Source organism: Tursiops truncatus, chromosome 17 (assembly GCF_011762595.2).
Source record: "Tursiops truncatus isolate mTurTru1 chromosome 17, mTurTru1.mat.Y, whole genome shotgun sequence".
In the NCBI taxonomy this organism is placed as follows: domain Eukaryota; kingdom Metazoa; phylum Chordata; class Mammalia; order Artiodactyla; family Delphinidae; genus Tursiops; species Tursiops truncatus.
The window spans coordinates 42,909,767-42,932,339 of NC_047050.1; the positions used below are offsets into that span (position 1 = coordinate 42,909,767).

A 22,573-nucleotide genomic window follows, 5' to 3' on the forward strand; every position below is an offset into this window, starting at 1 on the left:
AAGAGGAAAGGAAGCACATCCGGCTTCTGCCCCGCCCAGCACACGAGGGGGGGTCCAGGGAAGCACCCCTTCCCTCCCTGCCTCACTTCATCACATCACAGCCGGCTCCATGTGGCTGCCCTCCCCGTGGGCCTGGTGCCAGCGGACAAGTTTGGGAATCAGTCGCTGCTAACTAAAGCCTCAGAGCAGAGTTGGAGTGTATGGCAGTAAATAATTTACCAGTTGTGGGATTTAGCAGAATTACACTGCCTGAGAGACCCTCTGAAGCCCTGGGAGAGCGGCCTCTCAGGCTCAGCTGCAGACGCGGGCCGGGCTGCCGGTCTCTCACGCACCTGGGGCCCAGGGAGGTGTCAGTGTGTGTGACAGGCCAGCCTCCCGCCCGGGGCCTGATACTGGCCCAGGGCATGCGCTCCCGCAGCTCCTTCTCTACCTCTTAGCATCTAACGCCTTGTCACAGGGTTCGGGCTTTCCACTTTGGGGGCTGCCTGAAGAATTTATCAACGTTTATCTATCAGAGCCTTCACCGTGGCTGGTGGCTAGAGAAAGTGGAAGATCAAAGGGGAGTTTCACTGTGATACGGGTTTGCACTTAGGCAGACCCAAGTCAGAGCCTTGTGTGGATTATCACGGCTCTATGCCCCTTGTGCTGGTCAGGCCTGACACATTAAAGGAAAATGGGAGATTTTCACCTGCCCCCCAACTCTATTTTAATACTGTTAACGGCAATCTGCCCTTCAGAGAAGACATTTCTACCAGAAATACAGGCAATAACTTTATTGGTGAATTTGTAATTATTTACCCCACCTTTTCTACTCTTAAGCATGGAGATCTTTCACAGAAATCAGAAAGTGAAATCGCAAAGTCTGTGTCCTTTGATTTGATGCTATTCACTTTGAACTGTCTGCTATGAAATGATTTGAAGAGAAGACCCCAGGGTTCTTGCCTCTCCCAGTGCAGCCGGTTCCATTAATACTTCCCAGCTGCCCTGACTTCTGACCTCATAGACAGAGAGCAGAACATCAGATTCCTCAGACTGAAAACACGAGGCGAGCTCCCAGCCCAAGCACCAAGACTGGGTGTCTCGAGGGGGTGCTGAGACTGCCATCCCTTGGCCCCTGATAGCCAAGGTGGCCCAGGCCAGCTGTGAGCAGCTTCTTCCGCTTCCCTCATCATTTCTTTAAGAGGTTTGGGAAGCGGTGGTCTAGGCTGGGAAACAGACCTGTCGCCTCAGGTCATTCTTAATCTGTCAGTACGTGAACTTAAATGGCTCTGTCAAAATTTAGAGGAGTGGAATCCATGAAGAACATTGCCTTTACAACTGACCCAAAGGAACTGGCCTTTCATTTTACTGGATTTCGTTCAATGGAATATTACTTGAAATTAGCAGGTCATTAACTGAGAACTGGAAATCTCCCTTTACCCAGGAGACTTTGAATTAGTGGCATTTGGAATAATGGGGTTTGACATGTATTAAAATTTCTACCAGGGGACTGTGCATTTTCATTAATCCTAGCAGGTCTGAGCTGAAAACAGAGAATTCTGTCAAGAATTGTAATGAAATTTCTTCCTCTTACTGGGTTAGGGAACCCTTCACTCTGACATGGCAAAAAATCTGGACTGTTGGGGCCTTTAGTCGAACTCATCCCTGGTCCCTCAAGGTAAGAGGAGCAAGGAGGGGACCCACAGAGGCTGAGGGATTCGCCCTCCAGCTCTGAGCATGGCCTGGCTGCCCTGTGGGAAAGCCGTTAGAGCAAAGAGCCATGAGCGCAGGGTTTGTAGCTGTTCTCAAGTGAACAGTAAGTGGCCAAACCTCAGCTGAAGTGAGAGAAAAGGAAATTTTTCCAAGACTGGCAAAGGAAAGAGCTTGTTTTATAAACAGGATCAGTGAATAGCTTGGTGGTTAAGAGTGAGGCTGTGACTCTGACTCCCTGGACTCCAATCCTGGCTCAAGCACAGGGCAGCTGTGTGACCTTGGGAAAAACTCCTTAACCTCCCTGTGCCTCGGTGGCCTTGTCTAGGAACTGAGGATAAAAGCCATGCCTGATTCCCTAGTATTGTGACAATTAATGATCTCCTACAAGTAAGCTCTTAGCACGTAGTAAGTACTCAAAACGGATTTGCTATAGTAGCAATAATAATTATATCAATTACTCTTATTATTATATAATTATTAACATATTAACATTACATTACTATTAAATAATTGCCCTTATTCTTACTAAAAGAGAGAACAAGGAAAGGGGCTGGCCCTTTTCAGTTTTTTCATCCTCTTGATTCAGTGAAACTGTATTAGGCTCACTCTCCTCCTAAGGAATTGTTAGCTCCTGTCCCTAAACTGTGTTGCCTGATTCCTGGAGAAAGATGTGTGGGTGTCACTTGGGAATAGTCTGGCATGTTTATTAAATTCAAAACTGAACTTCACAGGTCCTGACTATGTTGGGCCAAACCCAGTCTGAACATTGTGTTTTGATGAAGATAATAAATGTCTAACACATCCTCAATGTACTTAGATAAATGGTAAACAAATGCATAGTAAAGAGCTTTATAATGAGGGTGGGGTTTCATTTTCAATCCAAACAAAACTGTGTTCCAGATTGAAGGTTTTCACTTCCTCAGGATTTTATGCATCAGTCCTTACCCGGGGCTTTTGTTGTTTTTCAGGTGCAATTGCTGGTATAGTTGATCAGCCAATGCAGAACTTCCAGAAAACATCGGAGGCTCATGGTTCAGCAGGACACAAGGCCAAGGGCGTTATCTCCGGCGTGGGGAAAGGAATCATGGGGGTGTTCACGAAGCCTATTGGAGGGGCTGCTGAGCTCGTGTCACAGACTGGCTATGGTGAGTCCTGGAGAACCAGCCAACTCAGACATCACCGATAAATTTGCGTTATTATACCAAGGTTTCCCTAAGATAATCTAGCCCCTCACATGACAGAGGAGTGAAAAATAAGATAGATAAATCTATAAATAAACAGTCCTTTTTCTTACTTCTTTATGCTTATTTACACAAAGAGTTGAATTGGACTATGACTAATAAATTACGATTATAAAGCCAGGAAGTCAATTAATAATTTCAGTCTATATAGGTCACAGAATCTTTTTACAGTCATTTAATAAAATCGACTTTAATGAAAAGTAACCAGTTAGAGGTTGAGGGCAATAAATACAATATACTGAAGCAGAAAGTAGACTTACTTTTTCTGGTGAGCAATTTGAAAGAAAAAAATAAGTTATAAAGCAGGAAGATATCTTTAAAAGACAATGCGTCTGTATTTGGAGAATGAGAGAGAGAGGAGCATGCGTGCATCGGTGGGTGCGTGCACATTTGCCCATGCAGCCTGGCGTCAGGCATGGCTTTCTCACCAGCAACTGTGCTGCTCTTGCAGCCAGGCCCAGTCTCCTGGCCAGTGTCAACAAAGGTGCATGATCTGCCACTGAAAACCCTTCCCTGAGCAGACAGGTGCGGAGAACTTGGACTCATGGAACTACTGCTTTAGGCTGGTGCCAGGCCTCTCCACGCACACACGTGCGCGCAGGAGCAGTGGATGCGTGGGAGAGGAAGTGCCTCCTCCTGTGCTAATTTTCTGCATTCTTGGCAGAGCACATTAAAGTGACTTTACAGAACTAGGCAACTAGAATTGTTACCTTTTTCTTTTTTTTGGCCGGACCTCGCGTCTTGCAGAATCTTAGTTCCCCGACCAGGGATTGAACACAGGGCCCTTGGCAGTGAAAGTGCAGAGTCCTAACCACTGGACCGCCAGGGACCCTGGAATTGTTAACCTTTTTACCTAAAATCGGTATCATCATTTTGGTCATGAAGTGGCTGGCTGGCTGGAACCACAAACTATGGGCAGGAGCTTTGCATCTGTATCTGCATCTGGCCATAAAGTCTGCAGGGTGCATTTGACTGCGGCCTCCTGCGCCTCACTAGGTCTGACAAGAGACAGCCCAGATTAGGGCATAAAACCCGTGTCTGAAAGGAAGAGAGTGGGAGACGAGTGCCCACACTCAGGCAACCATCCGGAGAGGCTCCTTTAAGAGACCACACAGACAGGAACATGTGTTCCTCTCGCTCTTCCCCTCACCTCCTCCCCCTCAAGTTCGGTCTCTCACTCCTTCTGTGAATGACATTTTCACTCACAGGGAAACTGACAAAAAGAACTACTGCAAATTATAACTGGACAAAGTTAAATGCTCCCTTATCAAATACTTAACACGTTAATAAAAACAGTATTCCTTTTTGCTACAGACTGCAGTGAGGTAAAGTCAACCTATACTTCATAAATTTCTCTGGTCTTGAAAATGCCACTGTCCCTCACTGTGTTTCCCAAGGCTGAGGAACTCTCCCTTATGGAAGAGCACCTCAGAACAGAGCTTCACGTGGGCCTTGCTGGTTTCCATCATTCATGTAAAACTTTTATTACTGCACTGAAGGTTTTACAAACCACTAACTCTTAGTCTAATGACTGTACCTCGTTTATAAACATTTACAAGCCCTCAGAAAGCACACATGCTGTACCATCTCTGGTTCTGAAGAGTCTCTTTGGAGGACTGCATGGCTGCTGCTGGGTACCCTCGTTCGGTGCTGGCACCAGGGAGAGCATGTAATAAACCAGAGGCCCCAAGAGCACTCATAAATGTATATGGATTCATGTTTAACAGCTGGATTAAGTCACTTAAATACTGTATCTAGGCAAACCATGTGCCTTTGTGTGCATCTCTGCGTGTTGTTTTCTATTTCACCAGCCACAGCCCAGATACAGAAGTATTGTAATATTCAGCAAGGAAGTCAACTAACAATCTTGACTTTGTGTCACATAAATTGTAAATGATGTGTAAGCTATTGCTCCAGACTGATTACTCCCAGGAGCATTATGCATCCTCTAATTGCCAGTCTATGCTTGGACTGTAGCTCATTCATATTTCAGTTTGCAGCTAATATAAGATCACCAGGGTTAAGAGCATTGCAATGTTTAATGATTATCTATGTACTTGATTCCAAAGATGTGACATCATTTTGGATCTGTAGCATTTTATGGGTGGCTTTAAGCAGATGACATCACTGTAGCATGAAACTGTTTTCCAGAAAACAGCTAGTAAAACTCCCTTACTTCTCTTACCACAGGTATTTTACACGGAGCTGGACTTTCTCAGCTTCCCAAACAGCGCTATCAGCCAAGTGATCTGCATGCTGACCAAGCTCCAAACAGCCACGTCAAATACGTCTGGTAAAATTATCTAGACACTTGTTCAACTATACACGTGCACTGTATGTTATTAACAGGGCCTGGCTTGCTCTCAAGCTAACGGGACACACTTCCAGGGGAGCCCAAGAGGAGCAGCTGTTTTCGGGGAAAGGCTGCCATCCACAGATCTGGGCTGGCAGCAGGACGCCCCTGCCCCACACACACGTCCCACTCAGGGAAGGATGCGCACTGGCAGAGGTGCCCGGGCCTGCAAGAGGGCCTGAGATTCTCTATGGAGCCAGTATTCTAATTAGGGGTGACATTTCTAATGGGAAGAAAAGGAATTGCCAAAGCCAAGGGATATCTTTGTCTCCAGGAGGAGCTGGGTTCTGTTGACCAGAATCAGAATTAAAGTGACAATTACATTTTAAACTGAAATAAATAATCAGATTGGTGAGGGCCTTTGCCTTGGTACAAACAGTGAGCCCTGATAAGTGACCATCTTTTCTAAGCTGGCTTTGGCCTCATTTTTCTCCTTTGAAACAGGAAAATGCTTCAGTCTCTCGGCAGACCAGAAGTCCACATGGCCCTGGATGTGGTTCTGGTGAGGGGCTCGGGCCAGGAGCACGAAGGGTGCTTGCTGCTGACGTCAGAAGTGCTCTTCGTGGTGAGCGTCAGCGAGGACACCCAGCAGCAGGCCTTCCCTGTCACGGAGATCGACTGTGCGCAGGACAGCAAGCAAAGCAACCTGCTCATCGTGCAGCTTAAGCAGCCAAGAGTGGCCTGTGACGTAGAGGTACATTTCGGAAAACAGGGTGACCAGGGTTAGCTGCCGGCAAAGTTGAGACACAGGGTGACCGCAGGTACCAGGCATTTATGAGCCAGCAGCGTCTGGAGTGGATGCTGGAGACCAGGAGGGCTGCCAGGGGAAGGGGTGTGGGCAGCAAGGAGGCTGATGGACTTGGAGCTGGGGCTAAGCCACCATAGGAATTGAAGGTTGGCTGTCATGGAGCTGGGGTGCTGGAGCTCCGAAACAAGCAGGTCTGAAGAAGGGCCAGGACCAAGGAAGCAATTCTATGCAAATACTCCATGAAGGAGGCCTCTTGGTCTGAGCACAGAGCAGGCCCAAGTCTGCATGTGGCCTGGGAGTGACTGCAGCAGATCACTTTAGCAGGGACAGGAGAGGACCACCATAAAAGTGAGGGGTGTCATGAGGGAAACAAGGCACAAGCAGTAGGCCTGACCTTTGCAAGCTCACAAACCAGGAGGCCTGACTCACTCCCCTCCCTCATTCCCAACTCCTCAGAGTTCAGGGTCAAAATTTTGTCAACTCCCTCCCATCCCCTGCTCTATATTGTGTGGCTCTGTGTTCCCTTTCCAATAGGACGCTTTCCCATCCCCTAAGTACCACAAGGTGCCTCCTGGGGATGCTGCTCAGGCTCTTGGGGCAGCTCCCTGGCCACACAGCTCCTGAGATGTGCTGGCTGCTGGCTCCACGTAAGTTGATGTAGAATGGATGTTCAGATGGGGCATTCTGGGTGTCAGGGGTCAGACGTGAGCAGCAGTGCAGCCCGGGGTGAGCAGGTGCGCCCACTGCAAAACTACTCTGCCTCTGCCCTCCCTCCTGACTGCCTGATCCATGGGGCCCTGAGAGTTGACCTCAGACACAGACATCTTTTTTTTCCCCACACAGCTTGATGGGGATGGATCAGAGGCAAGGTGTAGCCTGCCTAACTTAGGGTCTGAGTAGCCCCAGGAAAAGGACAGTAAACCTGCCTCCAGCAGGTCCTGCCTGATTCCTTCTTTCATTATTTTCCTCCTGGTATGGGAGCCTGCGTCTCCCTCACACCACTGTTTGCGTAAAATTATTTGAGAAGATGGAAGGTAGCCAACCACAACAACTCTGAGATTTCTCTAGTTTCTTGGATCGTAATCAGTCAGGCTTTAAGCTGGGGCTTGGCACTAAGACTACATTGCTGGTTCGAGTTGATGACTTTCTGGGAATAAACAGAGGTCAGATGTCCAGCCTGACTTTATTAGATCTGCCAAAATCTTCTGATCCAGATGACAATAAAGCAGCAGTGATCTGGCTACAGGCCTTGGCAGGGGATAGTATCATTATCTTCAAGTCCTTGGTTCTTAACGAGAAGCTCCCAAAGCCCTGAGGAATATCTGTGACCATTGTTATTCCTTAGTTGCTTGGGAAATATTTCAGATCTTAAACTATTGAGACTAGAGAATCATCTTTAGCTGTTAAACTGTCTTCAACTGTGATCCTTCTCTTTGGCTTTTCTGCTTGAGGAGGGGGTACTGTGGGGAATTACAGCTGGAGGGGAACAGACCTCAGTTTCTCCAGGGGTTACCGAGATGACAGGTGGAGTCACCCCTCCCCACCCCCAGAAGTTGCCATGGCTAATTGAGACCATGGGATCAGTGAGTTAGAGGCAGAAGCACTAACACTCCGGACGCCATGCTCACCACTCGTTTTCCATTGGTGTTCGGTGATAACAGGGTCGGGGTGAAGGGGTGGCTGAAACAGGCAGGAAGAGATGACAGAGCAGGAATACTGCAGGTTAGCTACTGAGCTTACACAGCAGCACCTGGCACTGGGCAGACCTGGGCAAACTGGTAGATACCAAGCATGCTTTCAGCCTCCAAATTGCACTTTCTCACTGTCTGTTTCCTTTACCTCTAAACCCCAACTCCTTATTAACAAAAAGTAACTGCCCAATTAATCCTGTGTCCAAACCCTAACCTCCTCCCTCACCCCAATGGAGAGCCAAGCTGCAGAACAAAATGGTCTTTTTTTTTTTTGAGAGAGATAGTAGACCCTTCCTTAATAGTGCTATATATAATCCAGTGTATTTTCAAAATGGGAGTAGGGGAGTCACTCAGCAGTGCTGCCTGACAGTGCATTTTCCTCAGTGGCCATACCTAACCTAATCCACAGATATTAAGCTGGGCTGGGAAGCCTACCCATTATCTTCCAGTGAAAACTAAAGAATAGTATTTTAAAATCTTTACATGAAATGGCTTTTCTGGGATTTTTGCTCTAGATGCTAGGAAACACAGCTCCTTTGAATTTTGGAAGGAATTAATTTGTAGATGACATCATTCGGTATATTCAAATATGGCAGGATTTTTTTAAAAACCAGCATTTGCTTTTCTTAGTTAAATGCAGCCATTTTTAGGGTAATAATTGCTTAATATGCCTGGCACATTATTGAAATCCCTTATGAGAGGCTCACAATGAGTCAGAAGGTCAATTTATTCCTTGGCCATGTTCCTTTCACAACACGGGTTTTCCTGTGCTGCTGTTCAGGAGGAGCAATTAAGACTCTTGTGTATTCAGAGCTTTCCAGCTGAATCCTGACCCCATCAAATGATATCATCAGAGCTCTGGCTTTTGCCTGGTGGTGCACAGCTTTCATCTGTCAGTGAATCTTTGGGGGCCTTTCTTTCCCAAGCTTAAAAATATGAGACTGAACTCTAATGGATGCCCTACTTATTCCTTATTTCTCTGGCAGGCAGACCTCTCTCTTTACCATCCCACTGGCTTTCTGCAGCTTTTAAGACACCCTTGGCTGCATCGTCTCTGTGCCCTACACAGAAATATATAAATTCTTTACTACGATTTCAAAACCTAAAAAGCCCTGATTAAAATGTTTATAATTCTCCCAGAGTGGTCTTCCCAACATTTGGTAGGTAAAGACCACTGAAAGGTCAGTGGCTACCTGATCCCCACAGGTCAGTGGCTTATACTGGAGACTTCCCACTCCACTCGATTTACACAGTAGATAGCTACAGCACTTCAGGATGGGAGGAATTTATAGCTCCACTTGCCTTTGATGGGTACTTTCTCAGAGAATCTCTCTTAAGAACTTAGGTAGTATATCTCAGTTCTCCTATTTGAGTTCCACTGAAGATGAGCCAGACTTTTATGAACCATAAATGTACTTTGCATCCTCCCTCTTTTCCATAAAAATTTCCCCTTCCTCTGCCCAGTTTATTTTCTCTGGCTTTAAATCCTAGTATTTATAAAAGCAGAAAATGTTACAGTTCAAAAGGTATTTGTTTTTCTAATGCTCTGTCCAAAGCCACTGGGTTTGAAAGAGGTAAAGAGGTTCTGTCTGGAGAGGTTTGCGGAGACAAGCAAACAGAGCTTTTATCTCAGAGTTTAACGTTGATTAGATTCAAGCAGAGGAAAGACTTTTCTCCTTTGTTCCTGGACTAGGCTAGTAAAGAGCCAGTGACAGATGTTTTGAGAGTTAATGAGTAAAATATTCTGAAATCGTCAACTTCAAACAAACATGGGAGTTTTACACAACACCAAATGCTTATTCGGTGGCTTTATTAGATAACCTAAAAGGCACAACATCCAATGTCTCAAGGCAAGAGAAGGAATGATTTTGTTATGGAAGTCTCCTTATGAGTGTTTGGCAACTAAAAAAATCTTTTTTTGGAACCCAGGTGGATGGAGTTCGAGAGAGACTATCAGAGCAACAGTATAACAGACTTGTGGACTATATCACAAAGACATCTTGTCACCTGGCCCCCAGCTGCTCTTCCATGCAGACACTATGCCCTGTGGTGACTGTGGAACCTCTCCCTTCCACTGTGAAAACACACCATTATATGGTTGAGCCACACTTTGGCCAAGTCTTCATCAGTAAATTTACCATGGTGAAAAATAAAGCCCTGAGGAAAGGGTTCCCTTGAGTCCCCTCTGAGGTGTTGATTCCTGCTTGTGCAATTTATTTCTGAAAAAGAAACCTAATGAGCTCTAACAACATCTAATGTGGACAAAACCCACTGTTCTATAGTTGTTATAGTAATTTCCTAGCCTCTTCCAAAACTAATTCAGGTTCTTCCTTTTTCCCAAAACTAAGATACTTCAAAATTGAGTCATTGATTGATTAAAAAACCTATTCTTTTCCCATTTGGGGACAATGAACAGAATCCTATTATTAATCTTATCACGTGCAGAAAATCCTTTTTGCTGTTTGCTAAAATTTCGACTATAATTAGGCTCTGTTAACTCTAACACAAAACATGGTCAGGCCTCGGAAACAACAGATTAAAACTTCATCCCCAGTTGCATCTGTTTTTAGGCTGAGACAACTGCCTAATACCCTCATCTGCAGAGGTTCAGATTCTTTGTATGAAATTAAATGCTTAGGAGCTTACTGTTTAACTTGTTAATAAATTTGTTACTTAAATGTGATGCTGTTTCTTTAAGTGAATACATTCCTAAACCTTTATGGAAATTTACAAAACATTCTGATGACTGTCCAGGTACATTTTTGGAAAAAATGTTTTTCTAGTTTGTTTTACTAGGCAAGCTTAGAGAATCTTTTGTCTCCTGATAAAAACAGACCCCAGGTGCTCAGGTGAGTTTCTTAAGCAAAACACTACTGGGGAACTCCCACTACTGGATATTCTTGTGGAAGGACTCACCCTGATGCACTGACTGACAGACTCAAGAACCCAAACATTAACCTGAATAATAGTTTATTTTGCTGACTTGGCTTGATCAAGCATAAAGATATCCCCAGTAACTGACACTCTTTTGTATTTAAAGATGGATTTGGCTTAAGATCCTGGGTCACCAGGTACCACCTTTAATATTCAGTAAAAATTTGATACTCCAATTAAAACACATTTTTACTCATTACATCCGAACTTGGGCCTACAACCTGATACCTACAATTGGGAGATGCTAAGAAAATTCAGTTTCAAATGCCCACTTTTAACTTTCTTTAAACTTAATAAGCCTCACATGTTATTGGGCATAAGGAGTCACTGCATACTTGTTTGCTGTTAATGGAAATTCAGGCTGAATATGGAAAACATGGTTCCATCATTTGCTGTAATCATACTCATTTAGGAAAGTTTTGTCAACCTCGAGTAACTATTTTTAAGATTGTAAATATGTATTATTAAGTCGTATGGTAATTTTGCATACTACTTTAAGAATTGTTATATGATATTGTTTAAAATAAAAGGAATCCTTGAATTACTGATAACACATAAATGTGGGTTCTTAAAATGCAGCTTTTCACTGATACTTGGGTTTATTACAGTTTACATCATTGGAACTCAGGAATTTTGCATGAGTTAAAAAGAAAATTTTTGTTAACATAATAAAAGAACTGGTGATTAAATTAGCTGTGGCTAAAATACACTTAATTCTTAAAGCTCTCTGTAGTATCACTTTGATCACAACAAAACCACAATTATTAAAGGGGAGAAAGGTCCTAAGACCTCCCTGAGAAAATGTTATTACCACACTTTAAATTAGCAGACATTACTCAATTGCAATTCCAATTAAATAACACAACTTTTTCCATATTGTACAGTTAGGTCTTCAATAAAGTAATACTGAGTAAAAAACCTTAAATTTTAATTACCTACTATTACATCTGTCCAGTGGTTGGATCCAGTAGGGCAATTCAGTGACAATGAAGTCCAAAGACGTTTTATTGGAAAGGCAAGTCTCTGTTCCTTTTAAGAGCCCACAGTATAGTAGTCATGTAGGCTCATGCAGACCCCTTAAACCCATGGCCCAGGCAGTTACCTCAGTGAAATGGACAAAATGTGAGGAATCAAAAATGTCCTAAAACAATGAAAATTTTAAAAAATATTGAAATCAGGTTATCGTCGTAAGATTCATAAAGTTAAAAATCCCTGACCAATTCTAATGCAAGTACCCTGAACTGTAAGTATCAGCAAGAGTAACTGCACAAAAATTTAGTGTCCACAGTATTTGTTAATCGTTTATTTATCATGAGAAACTATTCCTTAGCCCAGATATTAGTAGTTCATAGTGCAGGAACACAGGTAAGTGACACACTTCCATGGAACTCAACCCAAAGAAATTCTGTGGAGAAAAACAGAGTGGCCAAGTTAATGACAATCGTTCTCTTAATAGCTCACCACCCTGGAGAACCCCTGAGGTCTACTGCTACCAGTGGAAGCCACACTTTGATCACTCACCCTTAGCCCAGCAGCAGCCCTGTTCAGGCTGCCTGGGCTCCAGGTCCATTCTCCCCCATGCTCCCTAACCTCCCTGACCAGCCTCTTTTCCATTTGGGACATTCACACCTTACTTTGGGGTTTTTGCTTTTATTTACCAAATTCTGCTTTTTTTCTTCAAGTCCACCCCACTCTGTTCCCTTCTCATACCCGTACTGTTCTTAAAAACCAGTAGCCCATCTGTCCTAAACATTTCTATTCCTATCTCCAAATCTGTTCCTTTTTCTTGTTGTTTTTTAAACAATCAACTTCTTGTAAGTAAAAGGTAAAAAAAAATATTTTGAAAAATCAGCCTGTTAACATCTGATTATGAAATGCATACCCACTGTGGAAGTTTTGAAAATCTCAAAGGTACAAGAAAACAGCAATGTTAAGATTCCACACACAACCACTAATATTTTCTTGATCTTTTTACCTTCAGCCTTTTTTTCTGTGCACTCTTTAACATAGATCACCCTTTACAAAATACATTCTTAGTTTTCTATTCTACTAATTTCTGTTACTTTGTGATTACCAACTCTAAGGGACATAATAGTCCATGATATGAATGTCATAAATTCCTTATCAATTTTCCAACCACTGGGAATAAAGTTGTTTTTCTACTATTATGTATTATATATATTAAACTGTGGCATGTATCTATCTGACTCAGATACCTACTTAATATAAACTATAGAAATGGAATGTAATAGAATTGAATCTTATATTAAGCAAAAGTTATTCATAGTCAAAATTATCCTTAAATCTTTTAGAAAACTGATCTGAGTCCAGTACAGCAGGTCTCCCCCACACCCCAGATCTTGGGAAAGATCACACACACACACTCTCACACATACATACATATGGCAGTTGGCATGCTCCTTCAGGAACAGTCTGCCTGAAAAAAAAAATAGCACATTCACATTCCCCTTGTCACAGCAAACTCACACTGGGGTGGTAGACAGGATCTTTAACTCTACTTGAATTGTTCTACCTTACTATTTTGTTGAGCTTGAATGAAGTTAAATACATGAATTACAAGACTCCATAGTACAAACAGTTTCATCAGGTACTGGACACATGCTTTCAAGTCAATTTAACAGATGACCTTTCATCAGCACACAAGCCAGTCCTCTTCTAGACACAGAACCGTAATCACACTATCCATAAGGCAGTGGACCTTAACCACCCAAACCAGAATCTCTGGAAAGCCACCAAGTCACCTACGGACATCCAAATAACAAACTATAAAAGGTGTCCAAAACTTGTTTTTTAAAGCACTTCTAAAAATGTGATTTTCCTGATGCAAATCTAGCAGTAATAGCACAACATGCAAAATGATTCTGAACATAAAATTAACTTCATGTCAGCAAGATGGTGCAATAACGAAGCTCCATACCCCTACTCCCTGAGAGAAAAAGCAAAGACACATGGACCAAAGTGTCTTTGTGAGAACTGCAGAAATCAATTAAGCTGCAACAACCAAGCAAACACCTAATATGAAAAAGCTGCACTCAAAATGGCAGGAAATGTCATGCACTTTTTTCTCACCCTTGCCCCACCCCCTTCTCAATGCAGGAGTGTGGTCAGGAGGAAAGTGACCAATTCCTGACTCCTCCTTCAGGGCAGAAGGAAAAGAGAAGACCCTGCATGCAATGTTCTAGCTTATTTGAGGGCTTCCCAAGGGACTGCTTCTATCTTTATCTCAGAGCACTGATGAGAATGGTGACAGAGTTTAACTGACTTATGAGACACCACCAAAAAGACCAACCTATGTACTCTGGAAGTGCGAGAAGGGGCAGAGAGTTTATTTGAAGAAATAATGGCCAAAACCTTCCCAAATTTGAGGAAAGAAATGGATATATAAATACAAGATGTTACTGGAAGTCAGATGAACCCAAAGAGACCCAACACCAAGACACAGTATAATCCAGCTGTCAAAAACCAAAGACAATGGATCTTGGAAGCACCAAGAAAAAAATGATTCATTGCCTACGAGGGAGCCTCTGTAAGATTATCAGTGGATTTCTCAGGAGAAACCTTGCAGGTCACAAGGATTTCAGATGGTAAATACAAAGTGCCCCCCCCCCCACACACACACAAATTACCAACCAAGAATACTATAACCAGCAAAAATGTCCTTCAAAAATCAGGAAGAAAATTAAGACATTCCTAGATTTTAAAAAAACCTAAAAGATAAGGAGTTCATTACTACTAGATCTGCAATGAGAGTTCTTCAAGTTGCAACAAAATTACACTAGACAGGGACTTCCCTGGTGGCGCAGTGGTTAAGAATCCGCCTGCCAATGCAGGGGACACGAGTTGGATCCCTGGTCCGGGAAAATCCCACATGCTGCGGACCAACTAAGCCCGTGCACCACAACTACTGAGCCTGCGCTCTAGAGCCCGCAAGCCACAACTACTGAATCCCGTGCACCTACAGCTCACGCTCCGCAACAAGAGAAGCCACTGCAATGAGAAGCCCGAGCACCGCAACACGAAGAGTAGCCCCCCCTCACTGCCACTAGAGAAAGCACATGCGCAGCAACAAAGACCCAACACAGCCAAAAATAAATAATAAATAATAAATAAATTACACTAGGCAGTAACTCAAAAGCCATGTGTAAATATAAAGTTCACTGGCGAAGGCAAATATATGAATAAATATAAAAGCCAGTATTGTAACTGTTTCATATCCCCACTTTTAATTTTGTAGGATTTAGAGACAAAAGCTCTAAAAAAAAAGAAATCTATGTTAATGGGTACACAATATCTAAAAATACAATTTGTGGCATTAGTAACAAAGTAGGGGAGCAGAGTTGTAAAAGAGAATTTTTGTATGTGATTGAAATAAGTTGTTACCACTTCAGAATAGATTATAACAATAGGTTGGTTTAAACTCCCCAAAAGTCATAGATCTGAGGAATGGATACAAAACAAGGTCCAACTATGAGCTGTCTACAGGAGATTCACTTTAGATCCAAGGACACACATAGTTTAAAAGCTAAGGATGGAAAATGATTCCATACAAACAGCAATCAAGAGAGCACGAGTGGCTATACCATTAGCAGACAAAACAGACTTTAAGTCAAAAAATGTTACAAAGACAAAGGACATTATATAATGATTCACCAAGAAGACAGATTATAAATATCAATATATATGCACCAAACATCAGAGCTTTGAAATATATGAAGCAAATATGAAGCAAATGCTAACAGAATTGAAGGGAGAAATAGACAGATCTACAGTAATAGTGGGTGACTTAAAATACTTTCAATAATGGCTATAAGAACCAGACAGAAGATCATTAAGAAAATAAGTGGACTTGAACACTACAGACCAATCAGATATAAGAGACAAATACAGAACATTCTACCTAACATGAGAATACACATTTTTTTTCTCAAGTGCATATGGATTAATTTCCATGTTAGGCCATAAAACCAGACGACAGATTTTAAAATACTGAAGTCACATAAAGTATCTTTTCTGGTCACGAAAGATGAAACTAGAAATTTATACCAGAAGGAAAACAGAAAAATCCACAAATATGTTGAAATTAAACATACCCTCCAACAATCAGTGGGTCAAAGTGGATATCAGAAAAGAAATTTAGGACCTCCCTGGTGGTGCAGTGGTTAAGAATCTACCTGCCAATGCAGGGGACACAGGTTTGACCCCTGGTCCAGGAAGATCCCACATGCTGTGGAGCAACTAAGCCCATGCACCACAACTACTGAGCCCGTGCTCTAGAGCCTGTGAGCCACAGCTACTGAGCCCATGTGCTCTAGGATCCACATGCCACAACTACTGAGCCCACGTGCTGCAACTACTGAAGCCCACGCACTTAGAGCCCGTGCTCTGCAACGAGAAGCCACCGCAATGAGAAGCCCACACACCGCAACAAAGAGTAGCCCCCACTCGCCACAAATAGAGAAAGCCCACGCGCAGCAAAAAAGACCCAATGCAGACAAAAAATAAAGAATAAAGAAATTTAAAAAGAAGATCAAGTCAACAAGCTAAGTTTACACCTTAAAAAGGTAGAAAAAGGGGCTTCCCTGGTGGCGCTGTGGTTGAGAGTCCGCCTGCCGATGCAGGGGACACAGGTTCGTGCCCTGGTCCAGGAAGATCCCACATGCCACGGAGCGGCTAGGCCCGTGAGCCGTGGCCGCTGAGCCTGCGCGCCTGGAGCACAGCCTGGAGCCTGTGCTCCGCAAGGGGAGAGGCCGCAACAGTGAGAGGCCCGCATACCGCAAAAAAAAGGCAGAAAAATAAAAGCAAGCTAAACAAAAGCTAGCAGGAAATAAAGATTAAACAAAACAGGGAACAGAAAAACACTAGAGATACATCAACAAAATCAAAAGAGCTGGTTATTTGCAAAGATAACCAATATAACAAACCTTTAGTCAGTCAGACTAAGAAAAAAGAAGACTCAACTAAAAACAAATTAAAGAAGGGACATTATGTCACCAAATTAGGTCACCCACATGAAATGGAATAATTCCTATAAACACACAACCTACAAGAAACAGATTAACAGACTTATAACTAAGTAAGGAGATTAAATCAGCAATCAATAACCTCCCAACAAAGAAAAGCCCAGGATCAGATGGCTTCACAGGAAAATTCTACCAAACACCTAAAGAGTTAACACCAATCCTCCTCAAGCTCTTCCAAAAAACTGAAGGGGAGTGGGGGGGTGGGGAACATTTCCAAATTCACTCTATGTATTTTTTGTTTTCTATATATTTATATTAAGACATCTTAAACATTTCTGTATGATGGAGAGACTGCCCCCCACCATGTTTTCCTGATCCTCTCACATGTCTCTTGTGGCCACATCTGACTCACTAACTCATTTAGGAATATAAAACATTCTATAAGACCAACATTACCCTGATATCAAAGTCAGACAAATATAACACAAGAAACTAGAGAGTAATATCCCAAATACAGATGCAAAAATCCTTCATAAAATACTAGCAAACAATTCAGCAGCTCATTAAAAGGATTACACACCATGACCAACGATGATTCAACATATGAAAATATACCACAGAGCCACATGATCTCAACTAATTCAGAAAACGCATCTGAAAATTTCAATACCTTTTCATGATTAAAAAAAATTCAAATAAAGAACAGAAAGAAACTACCTCAATAAAGGTGATACATGAGAAACCCACAGCTAATATACTCAATAGTGAAAAGCTTCTCCAGGGCTTCCCTGGTGGCGCAGTGGTTGAGAGTCTGCCTGACGATGCAGGGGACACGGGTTCGTGCCCCGGTCCAGGAAGATCCCACATGCCGCGGAGCAGCTAGGCCCGTGAGCAATGGCCGCTGAGCCTGGCCTGCGTAATCCAAAAAAAAAAAAAAAAAAAAAAAAGCTTCTCCAAGGTCAGAAAAAAAACCCAACAAGGATGCCCATTCTTACCCCTTCTCTTCAACATAGTACTGGAAGTCCTAGTCAGAGCAATTAGGGAAGAAAAAGAAATAAAAGACATCCAAATTGGAAAGGAAGAAGTAAAACTATCTCTGCAGATGACCTGATCTTATATGCAGAAATCCCAAAAAGATTTCACACACACACACACAAAAAACTGTTAGAATAAATTTGGCAAAGCTGCAGGATACAAAATCAACGCACGAAATCAGCTGTGTTTCTAGATACTAACAATGAATAATCAGAAAAGCAAATTAAGGAAACAATCCCAATTACATTAGCATTAAAAAAAAAATACAATTCTTAGGAATACACTTCACCAAGGAGGCAAAAGACTTGTATACTGAAAGATACAAAACACTGCTGAAATTAAAGAAACAAATGGAAAGACATCCTGTGTTCATGTTCCCTTAACATCATATCCAAAAATTAACAGAATGGATCAAAGACCTAAAGGTAAGAGCTAATAAAACTATAAAACTTTCGCAGAAAATATAATACTTTACAACACTGGATTTGTCAATGATTTCTTAAACATGACACCAAAAGCACAGGCAACAAAAGAAAAACTACATAAATTAGACTCCATCAAAATTTCAAATGTCTGTGCATCAAAGGACACAACAGACTGAAAAGGCAATCCATAGAATGGGAGAAAATATCTAAATCATATCTGATAATGAGTTTTAAATAACTCCCACAACTCAACAAAAACAATCCAATTAAAAGTGGGCAAAGGACTTCAATAGACATTTCTCCAGAGAACATACACAAATGGCCAAAAAGCATGGGAAAAGATGCTCAACATCGTTAACCATTAGGGAAAAGCAAACGAAGACCAAAATAAAACAACACCTCACACCCATTTGGATGTCTATCAAAAAACCAGAAAACAAGTGTTCACAAGGATGTGGAGTAATTGGGACCCTTGTGAACAGAAGTTGGTGAAGTGAAAAATGGTGCAGCCACTATGTAAAATAGTATGGCGGTTCCTTAAAAAATTAAAAACAGAACTACCATATGATTTAGCAACTCCACTTCTGAGTATATACTCAAAAAAGTATTAAAGCAGGGTATCAGAGATATCTGCACACAAAGCAGTAGCATTATTCACAGTAGCCAAAAGCAATCCAAGTATCCATTAACATGATTAAACAAAATGTGGTATATAGATAAAATTGACTACTTAGATGAAAAGAGTTCTGAAGACTGGCTGTACAACAATATAAATGTCCTTGACAATACTGAACTGTACACTTAAAAATAAAGACTGTATATTTTATATATATTGCCACAGTTAAAAAAGATTTTAAACAGTAATTTCAAATAACCATATTACCTTTATATTCCAAAATCACTTTGCACTCTGAAAGACACCAGCCTTCCTCATCTCCTCAAAATCCTTCATAGAATCATAATTTCTGTAGAAATCTGCATATGCCTTCTTTCTTGGTTCAGCCACAGCAAACTAAAAGGTAACATATCACATTTAGGACTTTTTTTAATTATTAGAAACAGTATCTAAAGACAACATAAATCACCAAGTTTTTGTTCACCTTGAATCCTACTTATCTTGAATCGTATTATTAAGGCCCTTAGAGAGGTAATTAAGTTAAAATGAAGTCTTTAGTGTGGGTCCTAACCCAACATGACTAGCATCCTTAGAAGAGAAGAAAATTCAGACAGGAACAATGCTAACACACAGAGGACCATGTGATGAGAGGAAGAAGACAGGAATACAAAGCCAAGGAAAGAGGCCTCAGAAATCAACCCCACAGCCAACTTTTTTTTTGGCCGCGGCGCAGGGCATGCAGGATCTTATTTCCCCAACCAGGGATCGAACCAGTGCCTCCTGCAGTGGAAGCACGGAGTCTCAACCACTGGACTGCTGGGGAAGTCCCCCACAGCTATCTTGATCTTGGATTTTCAGCCTTGAAAAAAAAAAATCTCTATTGTGGAAGCCACCCAGTTTGTGGTATTTTGATATGGCAGCCCTAGCAAACCAAGACAGCTTCATTTAAAGATGGAGGACAAGCTACCTGGGGAATAAGGTACTTTCCTATCACACTGAGGTGGGTCAAGAAAGGGTAAGAGGAAAGGAGCACATTAAAGAGGGAATTTCTTTTAAAGACTCTAGGGACTTCCCTGGCGGTCCAGTGGTTAAGACTTCGCCTTCCAATGCAGGGGGTGCGGGTTCGATCCCTGGTTGGGGAGCTAAGATCCCACATGCCTCGTGGCCAAAAAACCAAAACATAAAACAGAAGCGGGGGCTTCCCTGGTGGCGCAGTGGTTGGGAGTCCGCCTGCCGATGCAGGGGACACAAGTTCGTGCCCCGGTCTGGGAAGATCCCACATGCCGCAGAGCGGCTGGGCCCGTGAGCCATGGCCAATGAGCCTGCGCGTCCGGAGCCTGTGCTCCGCAACGGGAGAGGCCACAAGAGTGAGAAGCCCGCGTACCGTAAAAAAAAAAAAAACAAAAAAAAACCAGAAGCGGTATTGTAACACGCTGAATAAAGAATTTTAAAATGGCCCACGTCAAAAGAAATCTTTAAAAAACAAAAGACTCTATATGTTTCTATGAAAATAAAATACATTTTCAAATTTAAAACACATTTTTGGACCATGAGCACAAAGTAAAAATAAAACATACATACCTTATAGAAAGCTGCAACTCCCAGGGAGACAATGAATGCTCCAACAATATGAAATCGCAGACGCTTGCCCAGAAGGCCACGCATCTGAGGTTTTGTCAAAGAACTGGAAGCCATGGTAGTTTTTCTCCTTGACAGCTAAAATAATAAGAGACAACTCTTAGAACATAAAATACCTAAAGAACTCTTCTGCATAATGCATTTTAGTACTCAGAGAGGCACAGGCAGGACAGTGGACCGACTCCTCTCCCAAACCCTAAGGTCTTTACTGGCTTCGCGGTTTCATCTTCTCACACGGTGAACGACCACCCTAAATAAGCAAGATGATCGCAGCCCAACAGTAGTAACCAGGGAACAAGAACGACAAAAACCTCACCCAACTACAGGGAAGATTAGCAGCGGCTCTGGATGGGGAATCACAAGTGCAAACATTCCTAGCATTTACTCTACAAGCTTACTACCAATTCATTTCAGCCTGTGAGACAGCTGTTTTCCCATTTTATTGAGAAAACCGGGCTGCAGGAAGGTTACCGGACTATTTCAAGGTCACGCAATCAAAACTAACACTCGGGCGGGACCCCAGCACGTCCCGCAGGGCCCACTTTGTGACCCGGGCCTGAAGGCCGCCGCGCGCGGGCCGGCCTCCCGACCTTCGGCGAGCGCGGCCCGGGCAGGGTCGGAAAGGTCGTGGGCGCGCGCAGGGGGCTGCCGGGAGCCCACCCCTGCCCTCCTACCACAGGCCCGGTGACCCTCCTGCAGCTTCCCAACTCCAATCACAAACGCTACCACAAAGCTGACGCCCACTAAGAGCCGACGGTGCTCCAAGCCTCGGGAACGGATAAGGAAGAACCCACCTTCCCTTTTTGTAGGTAAAGACACTGGGACCAAACAGGTCAAAAGACGCAACCAAGGTCACGCTAAACGCGGTAAAAAAGCAGCGGCCACCGGGCCCGGGCCGGCTGTCTCAAAAGCCCGGGGGTCCCTCGAGGCCCCCTCAGCAAACCCGGCCCCCGTGGGACCCGCGCCGCCGGCCCGCCTCCCCTAAAAGGCCGCAACGCGGGCCTGCTGGGGTCGACGAGGGCGAGAGGTCCGAGGTTTTCCGCCCCAGAGATGCAGAGTAACGATTTAGCTCCAAGGTAGACCAACAGCAGGCAGCGGGAGGCGGCAAGTACGGGAATCCGAACGAGGAACACAAAACGCCCAAGACTCACCTCTACAACGACGCCCTTGGAGAAATGGACGGCGTTCCAGCAGCGCGCAGGCGCATAAATAGAGGGAACGGAGCGAGGATCCGGCTACGGTGGCCCAAAGAGTACAAAAGGCCTCCAGCGCACGTCCCGCCGTTCAGAGCTGAAGATAACCTGCGCATTTAGCCTCTTCTCTGTGTAACCTTGGATTCAGGGTTTGAACTTGTGAGTCAGTTTCCTTAGTCAAGTCGAGATATTGATCTTACTCATACACAGAGTTGATATGAACTTATTGGAGAATTCAAAGATTTTTAATATGTGAATTTTTTTTTTAATGTACCCTACAGATACAGCACAAATCATCCTGGGCATGGATTGCTCCAACTATGTGCACAAACCAACATTTTCATTATGACTATCCTTATGCATCTAGCCACTTGTTTGGGTAAAGAGTGAATAAGACAGCCAAGTTCCAGGAACTCACAGCCCAGCAGATGAGACAGACATAAACTGAGTAACATCAATCCCAAGCAGTAGGCGCTACCGTAGACACGTGACCCTGGTGCTGCAGAAGCAATTACCTGCTTGGAAAAGCTGAGCAAGTTTGGATGGAAGTATTTGTGTGGACTTTTAGTAAAAGACAAGTGTTTTAAAGCAAGGCATGTGGAAGTTTATGGAAAGTAGTGTGTAAAGTAAGGCTCTTGTGCCTTAGGGTTGTCAGACTTGGTTTTTATTGAAATAACCTGGATTTGTACTGCATTATTCAACTCAGCAAGTACTGTGAAAGGTTCATAGGATACATGATATTGATTCAACATATATAGGTTGAGCAATTACTAGGTACCAGGCTCTGCTATTAGCAGGGAAGATCATCAAGGAGGTCACGGAGTCTTTGTCCTCATCTTGTTAACAGATGGCTCTGGGGAGTGAAACCTTTCAGCCACACAGAAATGGTGCTAATTGAAGGTCAAAGTGGACTTGTACCTCAACAACACTTTTTTTCAGACTTCTTATTGTTGTCGAAGACAAGTTCGTGTGCCTGAGAAATGGTGAGACCAAACAAACTGAGATGTCAGAGTTTAGAGCAGAGAA

The 22,573-nt window shown here is 43.2% G+C and overlaps 2 protein-coding genes across 7 annotated transcripts in view; one reads left to right on the top strand and one right to left on the bottom strand.

Moving 5' to 3' along the window:
* The window catches only part of VPS13B (vacuolar protein sorting 13 homolog B), a 797,029-nt gene extending 785,826 nt beyond the window's left edge, over positions 1–11,203 (top strand). For all 4 annotated transcript variants that reach the window (XM_033843006.2, XM_073794625.1, XM_073794626.1 and 1 more), the window contains 4 exons: positions 2,661–2,837; positions 5,124–5,226; positions 5,731–5,980; positions 9,655–11,203. In XM_033843006.2, coding sequence (XP_033698897.1) covers positions 2,661–2,837; positions 5,124–5,226; positions 5,731–5,980; positions 9,655–9,903 — 779 coding nt within the window. In that variant the 3' untranslated portion in view covers positions 9,904–11,203. The remainder of the gene's footprint in view (positions 1–2,660; positions 2,838–5,123; positions 5,227–5,730; positions 5,981–9,654) is intronic.
* A 17-nt stretch (positions 11,204–11,220) lies between these two features.
* COX6C (cytochrome c oxidase subunit 6C) lies at positions 11,221–21,632 on the bottom strand. Of its 3 annotated transcripts, XR_002174323.3 has the most exons (5): positions 21,506–21,632; positions 20,298–20,432; positions 18,984–19,112; positions 13,060–13,096; positions 11,948–12,064 (listed from the first exon to the last, which is right to left on the bottom strand). XR_002174323.3 is itself a non-coding variant. In XM_073794631.1 (4 exons), exons 2-3 carry the CDS (start codon positions 20,409–20,411, stop codon positions 18,999–19,001), a joined length of 228 nt encoding a protein of 75 aa, XP_073650732.1. In that variant the 5' UTR covers positions 20,412–20,432; positions 21,506–21,632; the 3' UTR covers positions 11,221–11,800; positions 18,984–18,998. The 3 variants fall into 3 exon arrangements, 2 of the variants coding, with proteins under 2 accessions (XP_073650732.1, XP_033698908.1); XM_073794631.1 differs by lacking the exons at positions 11,948–12,064; positions 13,060–13,096 and adding an exon at positions 11,221–11,800; XM_033843017.2 differs by lacking the exon at positions 13,060–13,096.
* Positions 21,633–22,573: the final 941 nt, after the last annotated feature.

What these genes read in the sequence shown, in the direction of transcription:
- COX6C (XM_073794631.1), bottom strand. Translation starts at nt 20,411, where the DNA reads ATGGCTTCCAGTTCTTTGACAAAACCTCAGATGCGTGGCCTTCTGGGC. An exon ending in GAGTTGCAGCTTTCTATAAG is followed by an intron (nt 19,113 to 20,297) that starts GTATGTATGTTT and finishes GTTACCTTTTAG; the next exon opens with TTTGCTGTGGCTGAACCAAG.